General features: G+C 40.1%; 3 protein-coding genes and 1 long non-coding RNA gene across 4 annotated transcripts; 1 reads left to right on the top strand and 3 right to left on the bottom strand.

The window, feature by feature from the left end:
* Positions 1 to 2,598: 2,598 nt before the first annotated feature.
* LOC9267705 (uncharacterized) lies at positions 2,599 to 7,328 on the bottom strand. The gene is made up of 3 exons (XR_001541788.3): positions 7,059 to 7,328; positions 6,054 to 6,171; positions 2,599 to 3,238 (listed from the first exon to the last, which is right to left on the bottom strand). It is a non-coding gene; the product is annotated as an uncharacterized lncRNA (long non-coding RNA).
* Positions 3,157 to 6,468, top strand: LOC107275932 (receptor-like protein EIX1). Its single transcript, XM_015762984.3, has one exon. The coding sequence runs from the start codon at positions 3,302 to 3,304 to the stop codon at positions 5,597 to 5,599; it is 2,298 nt and encodes a 765-aa protein (XP_015618470.1). The 5' UTR covers positions 3,157 to 3,301; the 3' UTR covers positions 5,600 to 6,468.
* Positions 7,329 to 9,787: 2,459 nt separating the features above from the next.
* LOC4351963 (senescence-specific cysteine protease SAG39) lies at positions 9,788 to 11,571 on the bottom strand. Its single transcript, XM_015763975.3, has 2 exons — positions 11,112 to 11,571; positions 9,788 to 10,374 (listed from the first exon to the last, which is right to left on the bottom strand). The coding sequence occupies exons 1-2, from the start codon at positions 11,458 to 11,460 to the stop codon at positions 9,788 to 9,790; spliced, it is 936 nt and encodes a 311-aa protein (XP_015619461.2). The 5' UTR covers positions 11,461 to 11,571.
* Positions 11,572 to 12,076: 505 nt separating this feature from the next.
* LOC4351962 (protein WVD2-like 7) lies at positions 12,077 to 16,107 on the bottom strand. Its single transcript, XM_015763525.3, has 7 exons — positions 15,882 to 16,107; positions 15,191 to 15,775; positions 14,676 to 15,077; positions 14,530 to 14,588; positions 14,206 to 14,296; positions 13,678 to 13,764; positions 12,077 to 12,432 (listed from the first exon to the last, which is right to left on the bottom strand). Exons 1-7 carry the CDS (start codon positions 15,969 to 15,971, stop codon positions 12,334 to 12,336), a joined length of 1,413 nt encoding a protein of 470 aa, XP_015619011.1. The 5' UTR covers positions 15,972 to 16,107; the 3' UTR covers positions 12,077 to 12,333.
* Positions 16,108 to 18,657: the final 2,550 nt, after the last annotated feature.

Here is an 18,657-nt window from a genome sequence, read left to right as displayed (position 1 = left end):
AATTCCGAATTTCAGCTATTTCTAAATTGTATTTCAATATGGACTATGATTTTTCTTTTTCTTCGATTAATGTGAGAATTTCTAAGCCATGAGAGCGAACGTGGAGACTCCTTTTTCTATTCCTTTAATAATATAATAGATTTTGTTAATTTCCTTATTAGAAAAACAATAGCCTTGAGCCAATTAACAAAGACAATTCTAATAATTAAAGTCTAGCTCAAGGCCTAGCACAAAGAGAAGCTTAGGGTAGCTAGGCCTTGAGCTAGATTTGTCTACTAAACTAGATAGAACCCCGCGCGTTGTCGTGGGATTTTGTGTACAGTAATATATTATAATCAAATAAAAATATACTCCAAAGAGAAGTCTGAAATTATAGTTAAAAACTTTATAAACTCTGTTGTCTAGTAGTACTAAATTATGAAGATGTATATATTTTCTTTTCTAAGAAACATGTTCCTAGATGTGTGTGTCTATATATTTCAACCGATGGTAAGGCAAAAGAAGATATCAAACTCCAAGGGTCGGTGAGTAATGATGGGACGGTGGTACTCATAACAATAGAACGGATATGTACTTTGTCAACTAAAGCTCAATCGTTGTCATTAAGGAGGCCAGGCTCTTCAATCGCCTTAGTTGATTTGTGGATGGCATTAAGGAGGGTTGTTCAATCCTACTTCATGCATGCATGTTGATGAAACGCCCGGCTAGCAAAATTGTGGCATCGAATGCATTGAGTGCATGATGGAAGGAATAACTAAATGCAAGCTACAAAACGTATCACACTCAAAAGTAAATCTGAGCTGTCCAAGATAATCCAATGGTGAATAGTGAAATGGCTTTGAGATAATCTGGAATGTTGGATTTCAATCTAATGGCTAAAAAGAATTAAGGTGATGTAGAAGCACCACAAGTGAGAAAAATACTAATAACTATACTTAGTGGGGATCAACTATATATATTATATAGATATAGATTACTATTAGATTCTCTCAAAACTCAGTGAAAATTTTGAAAAAGAAATTAAAACAAAAGATATAAACAAGTTCAACCCCCCCCCTATGGAGATGGATTCGAATCACTCCGGTGGACGTCCACAGTTCCCCTCTACTCTTGAAGATTTCTTTCTCTGTGCCTGATAGCCTAGTTTCTCAAAATTGATACTGTACTACTACCTCCGTTTTAGGTTATAAGACTTTCTAACATTGCCCATATTCATATAGATGTTAATGAATCTAGGCACACATATATGTCTAGATTCATTATCATATATATGAATACGGGCAATGCTAGAAAGCCTTATAATATGAAACAGAGGAATTACTAGTTAGTTAGTACTTGGTCATTAAAACACTATTGATATTTCAGTGCGTGGATACATATCAGAACAATTTTGTGGTGATACTAATGCATGATTTCACGAACCATTTGGGAAGCCAGCTCCTGAACCCCAGATGATAATTTGTCAATGGAAAAAATAGTGAACCAAGTTGTTAGTAATAATTGTTAAGTAACAATACTAAATACTAGTACTAACTACGTGGGCATTAGGCATTTCAGGTTCAATTGACTTATTTAAATTATCAGGTAGCTGATTGATTTCTTTGGTCCTTCAGTGCTGAAATTTGCATGATATGGTTTTTCCCCTATGCATGCTAACTGTTGCATGTTTCATTTCTCAGATGGAATTATGCATTATGCTCCTCGAGTGTTGCTCTCAAGAGAGAACCTACCTTCCATATTACGGATTACTAGCACAAAGATTGTGCCTAATCAACAAAGTTTACCAAAAAAACTTCGAGAAATGTTTTGCGAAACAATATTCGATGATCGATCGTCTCGACACAAATAAGCTGGGGAATGTTGCCAACTTTTTCGCGCATTTGTTGGCCACCGACGCGCTTCCATGGCATGTTTTGGCCTACATCCGTTTGACAGAGGAGGATACCACGTCGTCTTCAAGAATTTTCATAAAAATACTGTTCCATGAGTTATCAGATCACCTTGGAATTCGCCAACTCAATAAGAGACTGAGCGATCCTAAAATGAAAGATTATTTTGATTCAATCTTTCTAATGGATCATCCGAAGAACACAAGATTCTGGATCAATTTCTTCACCTCCATCGGTCTTGGTGGTATCACTGAGACGCTGAGAGAGTACCAATGCCTGCAATGCAACAACAGAAGTCAGAATCAAGTTCTGATGAGAGTGGCAGAAACCCAAGTAAGAGAAGGAAGATGTAAAGAGACGGATGGAAGAAGAGCTCCATGAAAATTCAACTGTGCTTATGGGGGATGCAACTGTCGTCACAATCGGCATCGTCAGATTTGTTCAGTGCGATTGTTTTGTTGGATCAATCTTCCTCTATCTGTATCCATGTGTAATATCAGATGATGTTTGTTGCTTATCGAATTCAGGAAACCAGCCATAGCAGATGTTTTCTGCAGTGCAAGTTTTGTGCCTTCATAAACGGTTTATTATTGTTTATAGGTTTGACAACAGTGATGAAGAAATAATTTTAAGGATAAAATGCTATAACAGGCAGCAGCTAAGCAGGATTAAAAATGATGTACCTTTTTTATGTGAAATATGATTTACCTTTTTGTAGATGAAATATTATGATATACATTGGAAACACACGTAGGTTTCACTTAAGGTATAAACTTTTGCACCCTCTTGTTATATTTCTCGTCTACATAGATAAGTGGTGGAAATGAATGGTAAGAAAATTAAATCCAGCAGGAAAATAACATCAAACATGTGTACAAAATAACAGACAAGATTTCACAGAATTCAACTTTGGTTGATCTAGAATCCCCTTTCAGGCCACTCAGTTGCTGCTCCCTGTCAGACATGGCATCATATGTGGCAAGTCATGGTAAAAGCGTGGAAACCCATCTACAGCCGTTGTGCTTGGCGTCTGACCAGGAACAGCCACAGAAAATATGCCCCAATTTGCAAGCACAAATCACACCGTCTTCAGTAGGGCAGACTATCAGTAGCTCCTGCTGACTTTCACACTGGAAATGAGCAGCAGATCACCCACATCTGAGTTCTTACAATACCAGGCGTGAGGTCGAAATGCAAGCAAAAACTTGTTGCTTTTGTTGACTAGTAAGATTTCATTGCCGTATGACCGGGTGCAGGGGAATTCCATGAAGAGGACGCAAATATCACATTCAAATCAACTGGACCAGACACTTCATCATGACTCGAATGACAGAGATAACATAATACTACTGCCAAAAAGAAAAAAGGAAAAGAGGATCAGTATTTTCTTCTAACAGTAGTCACTATATAACATGATCCGAAGTGTCATTCATGAGCAAATATATATTTTTGCATATTACATTTGCATCCATTCATTCACACAGAAAAAGAAGAAAAACAGAATGGCTGAGCCCAGGTTTCCTCCTCCTGAAACTCTGAAGATAGCATTGCTGTGCCTTCTCCTCCCCTTGTTCTCACCAGCCACAGCATCCATCCCTTCTGCTGCATCGACGTCGTCGGACCGGAGCTGCATCGCCGATGAGAGGGCCGCACTTCTCGCCATAAAGGCAACCTTCTTCGACCCGAACAGCCGCCTCGCATCATGGCAGGGCGAGGATTGTTGCAGCTGGTGGGGTGTCAGGTGCAGCAACAGAACCGGCCATGTCATCAAGCTGAGACTCCGTGGGAACACAGACGACTGTCTCAGCTTCTATGGAGACAAACTCAGAGGTGAGATGAGCTACTCTTTGGTCAGTTTGCAGAAATTGAGGTATCTAGACTTGAGTTGCAACAACTTCAATTGGTCACAGATACCGGTATTTCTTGGTTCTCTTCCAAGCCTTAGATATCTCAACCTTTCATATGGTTTCTTCTATGGAAGTGTACCCCCCCAGCTTGGCAACCTCTCCAAACTTGCCTACCTTGATCTGACCTCTTATTCATACAACCAGCTATACTCGGTTGCCCTTTCATGGCTGTCACACCTATCCTCACTGAAGCATCTGGTCATGAACCATGTGAACCTTACCACTGCAGTAGATTGGGTTGATGAAATCAACATGCTTCCTGCTCTGAAAGTACTCTACCTGAAACAGTGTGGGCTGAGGAAAACAGTTCCTTTCCTTCGTCGGTCCAATATCACGGGGCTCGAAGTGCTTGACATCTCGGGAAATAGATTTCACACCAAGATTGCTCCTAACTGGTTTTGGAATATAACTAGTCTCTCTGCTCTTGATATCCGATCGTGTGGTTTCTTTGGCTCAATTCCAGACGAAATAGGCAGGATGGCCTCTCTTGAAGAAGTCTATTTCCAAGGGAACAATCTCATGTCAACCATGATACCCTCAAGTTTCAAAAATCTATGCAACCTGAAGGTGCTGGATCTACGAAGTACCAATACTACAGGGGATATCAGAGAATTGATAGAAAAGTTGCCAAACTGTCACTGGAACAAGCTGCAACAGTTGGGTTTATCTTATAATAATATTGGTGGAACCCTGCCAAATTGGTCAGAACCTCTGGCCAACTTAACTGTCTTGCTTCTCTCCAATACTAACATCTCAGGAGCTATGCCATCGTCGATATGGGCTCTCACAAAACTGAACATTTTGGATCTTTGTTCCAATAAGCTCAATGGCACAGTCAGGGAAGATCAATTAGGAAACCTTACAAATCTAGTGTACTTAGGGTTGGGCAATACACATCTACAGATTAAAGCCAGCTCAGATTGGATTCCTCCATTCAAACTGCAGGTAGTTCTCTTCTATTCTTTGCAGCTAGGGTCAGAAGTCCCACCATGGCTTAGATCACAAACAAGCATTCAACACCTTCAAATTGCAAACACAAGCATTACTACAATCCCAGATTGGTTTTGGATTGTGTTTTCAAGAGCAGATTTTTTGGATGTGGCATATAATCAGATAACGGGAACGCTACCAGCAACGTTGGAGTTTATGGCAGCAAAAACCATGGATCTGTCCAACAACAGATTTACTGGTATGGTTCCAAAATTTCCAATAAATGTAACATACATGTACTTGCAACGGAACTCATTATCAGGACCACTGCCATCAGATTTCGGAGCCCCGTTGTTACAGTCACTTACTCTCTATGGCAATTTAATATCAGGCACCATTCCATCTTCACTGTTCTCACTGGAACACTTGGAAATATTAGATCTATCTGGAAATAAACTTAGTGGCGAAGTTCCAACTTATCAAGAAGATTCAAATCCACGCACACGACAACTCATTGTCGTAAACTTAAATAGTAACAACCTCTCTGGAGAATTCCCATTGATTTTCAGAAGTTGCCCGCGCCTAGTTTTTCTTGATCTATCCTATAATCAGTTTTCTGGAAATTTACCACTGTGGATGGGAAAGAAGTTTCTGCCAATTTTATCATTGTTGCGTCTACGGTCAAATATGTTTTCGGGACACATTCCCACAGAACTTACAAGGATTGATCAATTACAGTTCTTAGACCTCGCTGAAAACTACTTCTCTGGAAGCATACCTGACTCTTTGGTTAACTTGAGTGCAATGGCTCGCACATCTGGATACAGTGTTCTTCTAGATGAAGTCATCGCAACTGGTCAAGGTGCAATGTAAGATATAAATTATTTCTATGAACTGGTATCAGTTCAAACAAAAGGGCAGCAACTTGAATTTTCAAGAGGAATTTCACGTGTGGTGAACCTCGACTTGTCGAAGAACAAGTTTACTGGAGCAATCCCTTGAGGCATTGGTGCTCTTGTTGCACTAAAAAGTTTGAACTTTTCTTGGAACCTCATAAATGGGGAAATCCCGGAGACTATTGGTCAGCTCAAACAACTGGAATCTCTTGACCTATCTCACAATGAGCTTTCTGGTGAAATCCCTTCGAGCATGCAGGATCTTAACGCTTTGGGCACCATGAACCTCTCATACAACAATCTATCTGGAAGAATTCCAAGAGGAAACACTATGGGATCATATGACGCGTCTTCCTACATTGGAAACATTGGTCTATGTGGTCCTCCTTTAACTAGAAACTGTTCTGGAAATGCGACAAGCAAAGACTTACCTAGAAATCATGTTGATTTGGAACATATATCCCTTTATCTTGGCATGGCTATTGGATTTGTCCTCAGCCTCTGGGTGGTTCTTTGTTTGCTGCTGTTCAAAACTAGTTGGAGAAAATCCTATTTCATGTTTGTTGATAGACAGCAGAAGAAGATTTATGTTAGTGTAAAAATTAGAAGTGCCGTCTTAAAGAGGAAGTTAGGTGCAAATAATCATTGATGTATCTCTAGTCTCTAATATATACAAGAATGTAGTGGTTATTGTGCGGTGTTGAGTTTGCTTATTAACCACCATGCCTTGTGTTGGTGGCATCTTCTATGTATAATTAATCATTTGCATGTATGGCTTGTAATAAGATAATTGTGTGATACACATATGCAATATTGTTAAGTTCACAAACTTATGGTATTTTATCTAAGTTTTGGTTCTCTTCTATTTCTATAACATGGGAGTAGCTATATTTATGGCGCTATATTTTTCACCAAAAAATAGTTGTCATGTATTTAGATTGTAAGTCCCTAAATTACATGTGTAATTTTAATGTATTTACAATGTAAGTCCCAAAATTACATATATAAGTCCAAAATTTACATGGTAATTATATATTTAAGTGGTGTGTAAGTGGGGTGTAACTATTGTGTAAATTTCATTTGATGTATTTTTATCTAAAAATTTGTCACCATATTTTTATAGCTGCTAACGTCTTAAAGGAAATCAAATGATCTAGAGATCGACTGTAAACAAGACAAAAATGTGGCGACAGTGGTTTAGCAAAACCGTAACATAATGTGGTAGCATCTTCCTTGTCATATACTCGTAAGTCATAAGTAGCAAATTATTCAGTGATTAATTCAGTTGATTCCATGACGCCAATCTATACCTTCTATTTTTTATTACTATTATTTTTCCCCAATTTCAAGCCCTACAATTGATTCAGTTTGAAATTAAAAAGATGGAAAATGTGTTTGTGAGACTTGTGAAAGGGGGTTCGTTTCAGAAATCTTACCGGCCGGCGCCGATGCGGCAGTGCTCCGCGGATGGGAGGGGTTTCAGGGGCTAGCCGGCGGCGAGGGGGCTGGCCACCTTCGGGCTCGGGGCTCCAGCCTCCGCCGCTCTTGCTGCCGCGAGACCGCGAGAGCTTTGGCATGAGCGATGGTGTGCGTGTCGTGGCGTCCGGGTCGGCCGTCCGGGCGGCAGGCAAGGCGCCGTCGCGGTTTTGGGGGGACGGCGACCGGCGGCGGCTGCCGGCTGGAGCAGTGAAGCCCGAACCGAAGGCATCGGCTGCTGCCTTGTTGGGCCTTTTTTCTGGGCTTGCGGCTGTCAATTTGGGCTGACTAGGGGTGTGGGCTGCTAAAAGCAGAGTCCGCCCCTCCTCCTCTCCCTTCGTAGTTCCCGCATATAAAGAAACTGCATTAATAATTTAACGCGCAGATTGCGCGGTATCGTTAGCATTTTTTTGTCATATAATAGCTTAAATATTTTCATATTTTATTATTAAATTAATAACATAATTTTAAATTGAGTAAAATACACCAGCGGTCCTTAAACTTGTCAGTAGATTTCACTTAGGTCCACGAAGTTGTAAAGCGCACATCGAGGTCCCTAAACTTGGTTTATTGTATCATCCTGGTCCAAAGCCGCGTTTGACCGTGGTTTTAGCTTACGTGGCACGCCACGTGGACTATGACATGGATTTTTTATTTTATTTTTTCTCCCTTCTTCCTTCTCTTTTCTCTTTTATGAAAAGACGATGACATGGACGATGACGTGTATAAGGCATTTTCATCTTTTCGACAAGGAAGAAAGAGAAAAAAAAGAAGGAAGAAGGGAGAAAAAAATAAAAATCCATGTCATCGTCCACGTGGCGTGCCACGTAGGCAAGACCACGGTCAAACGCGGCTTTGGACCGGAATGATACAATAAACCAAGTTTAGGGATCTCGATGTGCGCTTGGCAAGTTCGTGGACCTAAGTGAAACCTGCTGACAAGTTTAAGGACCGCTAGTGCATTTTACTCTTTTAAATTCTTGGTTGAACTAAAAATGTGTGATATTTTTATTATATTGTATATACATGATAGTTATTTATAAATTATATCTCTATATGGACTCAAGAATCATCTTTTAATATTCCTTACTTTTTAAATTTCGAATTTCCTTTATCATAAATTATATTCCTATATGGATTCTAGACTACCCTTCCAATATTCATTTTTCTTAACTCTGAATTTTAGTTATTTATAAATTATATCTATATATGGACTCTAAACTCTTCTTTCAATATTTTTTATTTTTTAATTTTTAATTTCAGTTATTGGTAAATTGTATTCCTGTATTGACTCTAGACTTCTTTTTTCCAATATTTCTTTTTTTTAGTTTCAGTGTATGGACGCTAGACATTTTTTTCCCAATATTCTTTATTTGTTAATTTCGAATTTCAGTTATTTATAAATTGTATTTCTATACGGACGCTAGACTCTTCTCCCAATCTTTTTTATTTTTAATTTTGATTTTTTGTAATTATAAATTGTATTTCTATATGAACTCCAAACTCTACTTTTAGTTTTCTTATTTTTTAGTTCTAACTTTCAGTTAGTTCTAAATTCCTGTGTGTGGATCGTAGACTCATCTTCCAATATTTCTACTTTTCTAATTCCCAATCTGTTATTTCTAATTATATTTCTATATGAACTCTAAATTTATTTTTCAATATTGTGTTTTTTTATTTTGAATTTAAGTTATTTATAAATTATATTCTTATATAGACTCTAGACTCTTTTTTTCTCATTTTTTTATTTCAAATTTTAGTTATTTATAAATCGTATTGATATATGGACTCTAGGCTCTTCTCCTAATCTTGATTTTTTAAAATTTTGAATATTAGTTAATTGTAAATTGTATTTCTATATAGACTCTAACTTGTACTTTTAATTTTCCTTTTTTTAATTCCGAATTTTAATTAATTCTAAATTGTATACTTCTATGGATTCCAGTCTACTCTGTCAATATTCTTTATTTTTAATTTCGAATTTCATCTATTTTTAAATTATATTCCTATATGAACTCTACTTTTTCTTTTTTTCTGATTAATGTAGGAATTTCTAGGTTGTGAGCGCAAACGTGGTGGCTTTTTTTTCTATTACTTTAATAAGATAATAGATTATTAATGCAGTTCTAAAAAAAAGAAAAAAAGCAACCACCTAAAATCAGTGTTCTCACATGAAAATCAACCAGAAAACCCTTTAGTTTCAATCTAGTTGAAAAGAATTGTTTAGTCCATTGAAAATGATTCGATTTACTCCCTAATAGGATTTCTTTTCCCCGCCCTATAGTAGTCAATTTTATTTTGATCCACCTGATGTTCCTCTTAATTTACACTAGGTAACTTATCTTTTTTTTATTGTTCCGTTAGCAACTCTCCATTAAAAGTGTTATAGGATGAATAATACATTTAACGACGTGTGATAGACAAACCCTAACGGTGATGGTATTTCTGGAACAAAATCGCTTGTAAAATAATATTCCATGAAACTCGCGCTTATCGATAACATTTTTTTGAAATTGGATGCTTGTCAATGGTATTTCTTGGATTTTCTCTAAAATTAATTCCCAATCTTTAATCCCATATCCAATATATTTACATACACTCTTGTAACTGAACAAATAACCCACATTGGAACATGCATTACAAGACAATATATATGGATGTGTATACAATTATTCAACACCTTGCTAAGCTACTCAGTAGGGTAGGAAGGCTGCATGGCAAGGCCACACATACCCCTCTTGTCATCAATGTCCTTCTCCATCCTCAGGTACCCGGCCTCGCCCCACGTCGTGCCCCACGAGTTCTTCACCAGCCAATACTTGGTGCCATCGCTCGCCGCGCCATAGCCGATCACGGTGACGCCGTGGTCTAGGCTGGTGCCGCATTCGCCGGCCATCACGCCGCCGCCGTAGAACTGGAACTTGGACGCGTCGACGGCCACCGACACCGGCTGGCCGGCGACGGCCTTCATGAGGCTGGGCTCGTCGTTGGCCGGCACGTCCTCGTAGCCCCTGATGGACGCGGCGACGTCCGCCGCCGCCGTGGTCTTGCACCGGCCGTCCTCCGCCGTGTACGGGTAGTTTGCCTCGGCTGTGAGGCCGCCGTTGCTGAGGATGAACTGGAACGCGCCGTCAATCTCGCCGCCCTCGCAGCCCTGGTCGTTGCCGTCGACGTCGCAGTCGACCAGCTCCTGCTCCGACAGCGAGATGAGCTTGCCGGTGCTCAGCTTGACGAAGCCCTCCATCGCTGCCACGGCCGAGAACGCCCAGCAGCAACCTGCACTTGTGATTAATTATGGTAGATAACATTATCTTCTTTTAATAATCAAAGTGAGCAACTTCCGGATTCTGCATCAATCAATTAAGAGTGAATTGCACCAGCAACGACTTCAGCTCTACCACCATGCACTTCATCTCAGCTTGAGCACCTGTACCGGTGCTGAACCTGTGATGATTTGCTACTCTTCCCTCCAGATTGGATAGGGTGACTGGAGTTTGGGAAACTGTCATACTTCTACCTCCTCCTGATCGGTGATAGAATAACGAGAACAGGTTGGGAGAGAGGATAATAGGGCTGCCTGACTTGGAGAAGATGAGGTGTGGTGTAAAGTGAAACAAATGGTAAGGTTATGTGGTGCAAAGCGAAAATCATGGCTAAGACCCTGTCCAAGCTGCAACAAAGGTAAAAATACATGACCCAAACTGCAATTTACTCATCAATTAACGATGAAAAACAGCCGACGTGCCATCATATTGTTCACAAATTAAGATGAAAGATGGATTATTTTTTCATGCTTTGACCTTGGTTATTTGTGTACTAAAATGAGGACAACCAAGGAGGTTATTTGTGTACTTAAAATGAGGGGAAATATAATGATAACCAAGGAGAAACTTGATTATCAAATAATTAGAAGGAATTGTGACCGTTTTAAGAATTAAACACGGGATGTTAATGTTCAAACCACATACCTTACCACTACACTACCAAGTGCATCTCGGTTATTTTCTACTTACCACATTGGCCTTGGTCCTTGATGCGAGTGACGGCACCTTTGGTCCTCCAGTCCACGGACGCAGGCAAAGCATCGGCACTAACATTCTCATACTTGAACCCAGTTGATACCCTAACACCATTATTAGGAGTACTGAACCCCTTGCTGTTGGTCATGGTCGCCTTGAACTCCTCGCTGGTGAGATCGGCGAACTGGTTGACGCCGAGCCAGTACCTGTTCTTGCCACCGGCGTTGAACGACTCGATGAACGCGACGTTGGCCTTGAACACCTCGAGCCGCCGCGCCTTCTCCGCGGCGTCCTTGTACACACGGCCGTGCTGCGCCATCCACCTCTCGTGCCTCGCCGCCATGGCTGCGTCGCCGCCGAGCTCACGCGCCGCCGCGACAATGGCGCCGCCGCTGCTGCTGTAGAGGCAGACGATGCAGCAGAGGATGGCAAGGAGCAATGGCTTGGAGATGGCGCCCATGGTGAGATCAACCAGATCAGGATTTGTGAGTTGCTTGCTGCTTAATTACAGCTACTACTATGTGTTTTGTACTGTGTTTGGTTTGTCCAAATGGATTGGATGGTATGTGGTTTATATAGTGCTGCTCCTGCAGGTGTTGAGAGGGACACTCCAGCGTAGCCGTGAAGCTAATTGATCACAGGATTATTACTAGTAATTAAAAACCTGCAATTAGAACGTACGCTAGCTTCTCCAGTGACTTATGAATTAAATAAGAGGTTTAAAAAAAGCCGGCAAAAGAGAAAGGAATTAATAATGATCAGCCGGGCGGGCAGTGCAGGTAGGCTGCTGATGAGGAATTAAAAAACGAAACAGACAACATACGACGTTATGGGTTCTGCACATTAGAAATTTAGAAAATGAACATCATAGGATACTCGGATTACATGTTTACCATCCCCAAAAAGGGTTGTTTGAACATGTTACATGTGCTCGTACTATTGAGATAAAAAAAAATCACTGCTCAACAACACCTCTGCTTTATTTTCCAAGCTAGAAAATGATAGTCCCAATTACAATCAGCAAGCCTAACTCGAGAATTAGATGCGTAGAGAAAGGCATCCTCTAATACAGATTGGAAGGGCAAACATAACTAACAACATTAATACAGATTGGAAGTACTACAAAGGCAACACAGCGAAGATAAGAATCAAACGAATAAGCTATTATTTACTAAGCCCTAAAATCGCCGGAGAAAAATAAAAGAGACCATATAATCTAACCCAGCCTTCTGAGTGGAAAGCAACATATTTGTTTGTCTTTGGATGCTTCTTTGTTTGTTGGGTGTGCATGACTGTTGTTGACATCTTGTGAACTCTGCATTTAAATTTTTGTTGTCAGAGGTTGAGATCTCAGAACTTTGACACAAATGTATAGAGCCAATTGCAAGCGGAGAAAATGCATATACAGATTGGTGATTCTCCTTTTACATCTGATTTCTATAGACAATTCACAACTGATAAATACACAAATAAAACATCAAGGTGAGGTGCAGTCATGAATTAGTCATACAAAAGGATAGTGTTTGCAAGAAATGGGAAACTCCAAAACAGAGAAGTTTTTCTTTGTTATTTATCATCCATTTCCATTACAATATAGACCAAATGCTGTTACAATGTAAACATGAGCTCTAATTCCTTCTTAGCATAAATGCGGATGAAAGACTAAATAATTGGATTTCAAAATCAGTAATTCCATGTCCGAAGTTACAGGTCAAACATGAAGTGAGATTGGGTAACTTTCAATTACATTCTCTATTTCTGCTGCTTAGTTTGCCCCTTCTGAATAATATGCACATATTATTCTTTTTTGAACAATTATGATTTGCAATGATAGATGAGTCGTTCAGCAAGGCTCCTTTGCTCAATGATGCAAAGTTCTGAACTTGTTCCCTATTGACTTCACCAATAGTTATTAAAAGAAACATATGAAATTGGCACACCACTTATGGTGTTCTCTCATGGATGGATCAAATTGATCTTGACATCTCCAAAATGTTCATCAGAAGTGTGATGCAGGAATACACAGGAAGAAATGTGCAGCGTGGGTATACCATAATCTCCAGTAACTGCTACCATCATTATGAAGGCATAACGATGATTATCTATATAGTGATGTTGATCTATCTCTGGTTCTTTCTATGTTAGGGACGGTAGAGGTGCCCTTTACCTATCATATACAAATTAATTTACACATCATTTAGATGAATACCAAACTAACATGAACTTATGTTGCCAAAAAAATCTTACATGACAAAGTGGAGGAAACATCACACGATTAATGAATATAAGAGGAACTATGATATTCACCAGATATGTGAAGTAAACCACTATGTTACTTGCCAGATGCACATATTTGATATTGGAAAGTTTTGACTTGAAAATGTTTGTGCTCGTTACTATGCATTGTTCCTCAGAAATGTTCAGACACAAGCCTCCATATTTCTTAAGGAATAATAACATATCGGTTTATGGTTCATTTGGAAGTATGTGATTCAATTAGCATAAAATGATTTCGATGCCACACTCTCAATTAGCATAACAAATTGGAATAGACTTGTACCTGGTGAATTGAATCCTTTGCTTGCTTATTTCTACGATAAAAATTTGGTAGTGGCCGAGCCTTGAAGCTTTCATTTTGGGTTTTTCCCTGCACAAGAGTAGCATGTAAGGTTATACCTGATCTATAATACCTTTTCAATCATTATCCGTTATGATTTATTATGGTCTTTGAGAAGGCATCACAATTTTTACATTAATTTATGGCACCTCAACATTTGGATGGTATGTGAAATATAACAACAAATTAACATTGTAAAGTATGGTATCTCGTGGTACCTCTTCAAGGATCATAAAAATCTCGTCTTGAAAACATGTAGTTTATAAAAGTATTATTTACTAGACAACGATGGAACTTCTATTTGGTATGTCCTTGATATTATTTTGATGTGATTAGCTGGTATTTTAGTATCTGGCAATTCCTACCAAAATATTAACAGCATGGAACTCCCTAAAACATATGAAAACAGAGCAGTGCGGCAGCTATATTTATCATATTGCATTCACTCAGTCAGGTACTTTAGTAATTTACCTTCTCTTTACGTGGTGTATTGGCTTTCTGATGTGCCGATTGTGAGGTAAAACCAAATAACTTTTCTTTCACCCTCGTTACATGTGAGGACCTGGTGATGATAGAAGATGATGCAATCAAGTCATTCAGGGAAACCAAAAACTCCAGTATCTCTTTCAAGTAAAAAAAAGATGAATTGGCGTACTGTATACATTGTAATGTCAAAAATGTTCATTTACATCACACAAGGACGTAAATTCTTTCAGTATAAAAGCCTAATGTTCAGATCAATCCCTAGACAACTTTGGTATATTCAGGCTCTCACAACTCTGCTGTCGAACGTACCTTTGTTCTTCCAGTTGGGATGTTCTCGAGGTAATTTCTGGCACATCTTTGGGAAATGCCTGAAATGCCGTCAAACAAAATTAGTGCAACGATAAAAATTAATTGAAAACAGTTATGTTCATTCCATGAATTAGGCAGCTTCAAACCTCTATTGGTGGCTTGACTTGGCTCAGTGCAGAATCAGTGTGTTTCACAGGCCCAGTTGCAGATTCCAGCTGACTAATCCTTGCAGCAATTGTGGTGCCAAGATTTTTTGAGCTCGAGGCAGCATTGCCTGTTTCGCACCTACCAAAGTTCTTTGACTTCTGAAACGCTTCCAAGATGGACCGATTTTGAGGGACCGAACTTGTTGCCTGCTGGTCGCTTTCGTTGTTAGGAGGTGAGCTGTTCTCCTTTGCAGAATGCAGGCGTGACCGTCTTTTCGCCGATGAGGTAGGCCCTTTGCTACCAGAGGAAGGAGAGCTGAATTTGGCCGGTTTCTGAAGCAGAGATGGAAGCCGTCTTCTCTTTACAGACTCGGCACTTCCCTGATTAACAATGGAACTCTCCTGAAAAGAACACAACATTACAGTACAGGGTGGTATGTAAAATGCCCAAACATTTGATTCCGCTGCACATTACGAACAAAATCCCCACATAATTTGATGAACAGAAATGTCACCTTCAATGGTTGCTTGTCGTCTGCATCAGCAGGCACGGAATTGTCAGCACAAGGATCGGGAGTAGCAGCCTCCTGCTTCTCCATCGCTTGCAACACCTCTCTCGATTCACCAGCATGGACACCATCCTGCTTGTGATGCGCGGCTCCATCCGCATCCACTCCGCAAGAGGAGCCAACCCCACCATCGGCGATGACATCCAGCTCCTCCATCTCTTCCACCGGCCCAGCAGCGACAACGCCCGAACCAACGACGCAGCTCGTCGTCTCCTCCGCGGCGGGCTCGTCCGTCATACACGAAGAGGAGGAGGAGCGCGCCGAGGAGACAGCGGCGGCGGCGTCCTCGTCAGGGTCGACGTCACTGCCGGTGGCGTCGGCGTCGGCGTCGGTCTTGCGCTTCCGGGCGTAGTGCGCCTCGAAGAAGGCCTTCTTCTGGGCGACGGAGCCCGGGCGCGACTGGTGCGCCGCCTCCTCGAGGTAGCGGTTGTGGGCGAACGCCGACCACTTCCCCCACTCCAGCGGCTCGGCGAGGAACCGCCCGAACGACACCGACTCCCCCAGCGCCGACATCATCTCCGCCTTCCAGCTCTAACCCCACCATTAGAAACCCAATTAATCTCACCAAATCGATCGATTCGATCTCTCCGACAATTCGACGAACAGGAGGAAGGCGGGGGGCGGCGGCGGCGCTCACCTGGTGGTCGGGGGCGAGGATCTCCGGCTCCGGCGACAGCGCGGGCTCCGGCGGCGGCGGCGGCGGCGAGAAGTCCAGGTCGGCTCCCATGGCGGCGAGGCTGGATTGGATCTGGGCTTCTGGGGTGGTGAAAAAAGCTTCGCTGGATTGGATTGCCTTTTCGAAATGTGGAAGGAGGAGGGGAGTATGATTGCTTTGGGGAAGGGGGGGTGGTGGTCACAGCCTCACAGGCGCAGAGCGTGGTGGTGGGATTTGAATTGGGGGGAGGAGGAGAGGGGTCAGGTGTACGTTGGGAGGAGCTGGGGTTGGGTCTCGGGGGCCTACGGGTGACCGTTACACAGTGTTTGACCCTGAGACACACTGACTGCGTAGGGTCAGAGGGAGAAATGTTTGTAGCGGCTATAGTAGATTACCTTTTTATTTTTCTTTTTCGGCACATATCATAAGACCAAGTTTAACTCCATCCTGTTTTTTTAAAAAGATAATTTGCTGTGACAATTTTTTTTGGCAAAAGATTTGGCATTCAAGTTCTGCTAGCTGGCGTTTAGGTGGTGTTTGGATCCAGGGACTTAACTTTAGTCCCTGTCTTTAGACACTAATTTAGAGTATTAAATATAGACTACTTACAAAACTAATTACATAAATGAAAGCTAATTCGCGAGACAAATTTTTTAAGCCTAATTAATCCATAATTAGAGAATGTTTACTGTAGCATCACATAGGCTAATCATGTATTAATTAGGCTCAATAGATTCGTCTCGCGAATTAGTCCAAGATTATGTATGGGTTTTATTAATAGTCTACGTTTAATATTTATAATTAGTATCCAAACATCCGATGTGATAGGGAAAATTTTAGTCCCATCTAAACAGAGCCTTAGATGTAGGGTAAAGTTTTGCCACTTTACTAGTAAAGAAAGAGAGAACGACTCCCAACGTTTTTTTTTTCAAAATTTGCTACCCTAAACTCCCAAATGACAAATGACAAATTGCGCTACTAGTGCTTATCCATGTAGCAAAAAGTGCTTCAAAACATCAAAACTTTTGTCATTTTAGAGGAACTAAACAGGGCTATACTCCCTCTGTTTTTAGGTTATAAGACGTTTTGACTTTGGTCCAAGTTAAATTGCTTCAAGTTTTACCAAGTTTGTAGAAAAAAATAATAATAATTTCAACTCAACACAAATTTATTATGAAAATATATTCAATTATTGATTTAATGAAACTAATTTGGTATTTATAAATATTACTATATTTGTGCATAAACTTAGTCAAATTTAAAGTATTTTGACTTTCACCAAAATCAAAACGTTTTATAATCTAAAACGGATGGAGTAGTAGATTTTATCTTTGGTTTTAATTAGTACGTTTTTAAACGATTAAACATTGTAATTGTTAAAGGAAATTTAATATATCAAATAAATTTATTTTTCAAGTTGTAACTCAATTAATTATTCGCTAATGATTTTCTTGTTTTACGTGCACTAACTTCTTTCTAATCTTAATTTGTATTAATCTATCTTAATTACTACCTCCATCCATGTTATTCAAGCTACCTTTTCTAAAATGAAACTATTTTATCACCTGTCTCCTTGTCTCAACCAATCACAATCATTCTCCTTCACTAACTTTCTCTTCTCATCCAATCATACACTTTCTCCAATTATTTCCACGTACTTTCTTAGTACCTGTGTCAACCTTTAAAATACGTACATTTTTTGATGGAGCTAGTAATTAAGATGGATTAATATAAATTAAGATAAAGATGAAGTCAACACACGTAAAATGAGAAAACCATTAACGTATGATTAATTGAGCTTTAATTATTACAAACTTGAAAAATAGATGTATTTGATATTTTAAATCAACTTCTGCATTGAATTTATTTTAACACTGTCCAAAGTACATTACTACACTCAACTTTGGTACCCTCTTTAAATACTACACTACAGTACTACACTGCAATCCGGAGCGGCTACGGCTGCGTTCGCTTCTACGACTCGGATGAAGATAAAGGGTACGTTTGAGAACTTCTCTCCTGCATACGCAAAACGGAGTGGCTATTGGCGGCAGTTATATGCCAATTTTATGCCGCCAATACCTGCATAAAACATAGGAAATAAAACATCTAACATAGTGGTAGTGCTTAATTCTAACATATTCCACGAGTGTGTATATTTGGATGCAGGTAATAAACCACCAAAATTGGAAGGAAATTCAGACTATTTCATGCAAGTGTTGGGCTCCAAAAGTCTATTTCAACATTGGAAAATGGGCCCAACTCTCGAAGAAATGGATAAGGCAAGTTGCAAAGGAGATACAAACCAATTTATGGGCCTGTTGGGCTAGACCAGGGTTCGGCTGAACCAGGCCTGGTTCAGCTGAACCACAATCTCAGCCGTTCAGGCTAAGGTTCGGCGTGGTCGCTCCAGATGCACTCCTGATGACGGTTACGGGCATTTCAAACATTTCGCGTTCTGTAACCATCATTACCTGTCTATATAAGGACATCACTTCACTCAATTTCACACACACTTCAAGCTTGAGCTGAATTATAAGAGACTTTATTGTATTTTATTGTATACTAGAATTAGAGAGAGAGTAGAGTAGAGGAAGTCGGAGGAATTATAAGAGGAAGTCGGAAATTCTCTTCTTATTTCTTTTACTCTGTTAATTACTCTGCTTTAATAGAAATACTATTCTGAGTAATTATGATTTATTCAGTGAGATTTATCTCTTGGTTAGTTCCTAATTAGCGTGCGGGATCATTGACCACT

The sequence above is a fragment of the Oryza sativa genome, chromosome 12, assembly GCF_034140825.1.
Source record: "Oryza sativa Japonica Group chromosome 12, ASM3414082v1".
NCBI classification, from domain to species: domain Eukaryota; kingdom Viridiplantae; phylum Streptophyta; class Magnoliopsida; order Poales; family Poaceae; genus Oryza; species Oryza sativa.
Note: the sequence above shows the minus strand (reverse complement) of the source record. Positions and strands in the feature narration are given on the sequence as shown.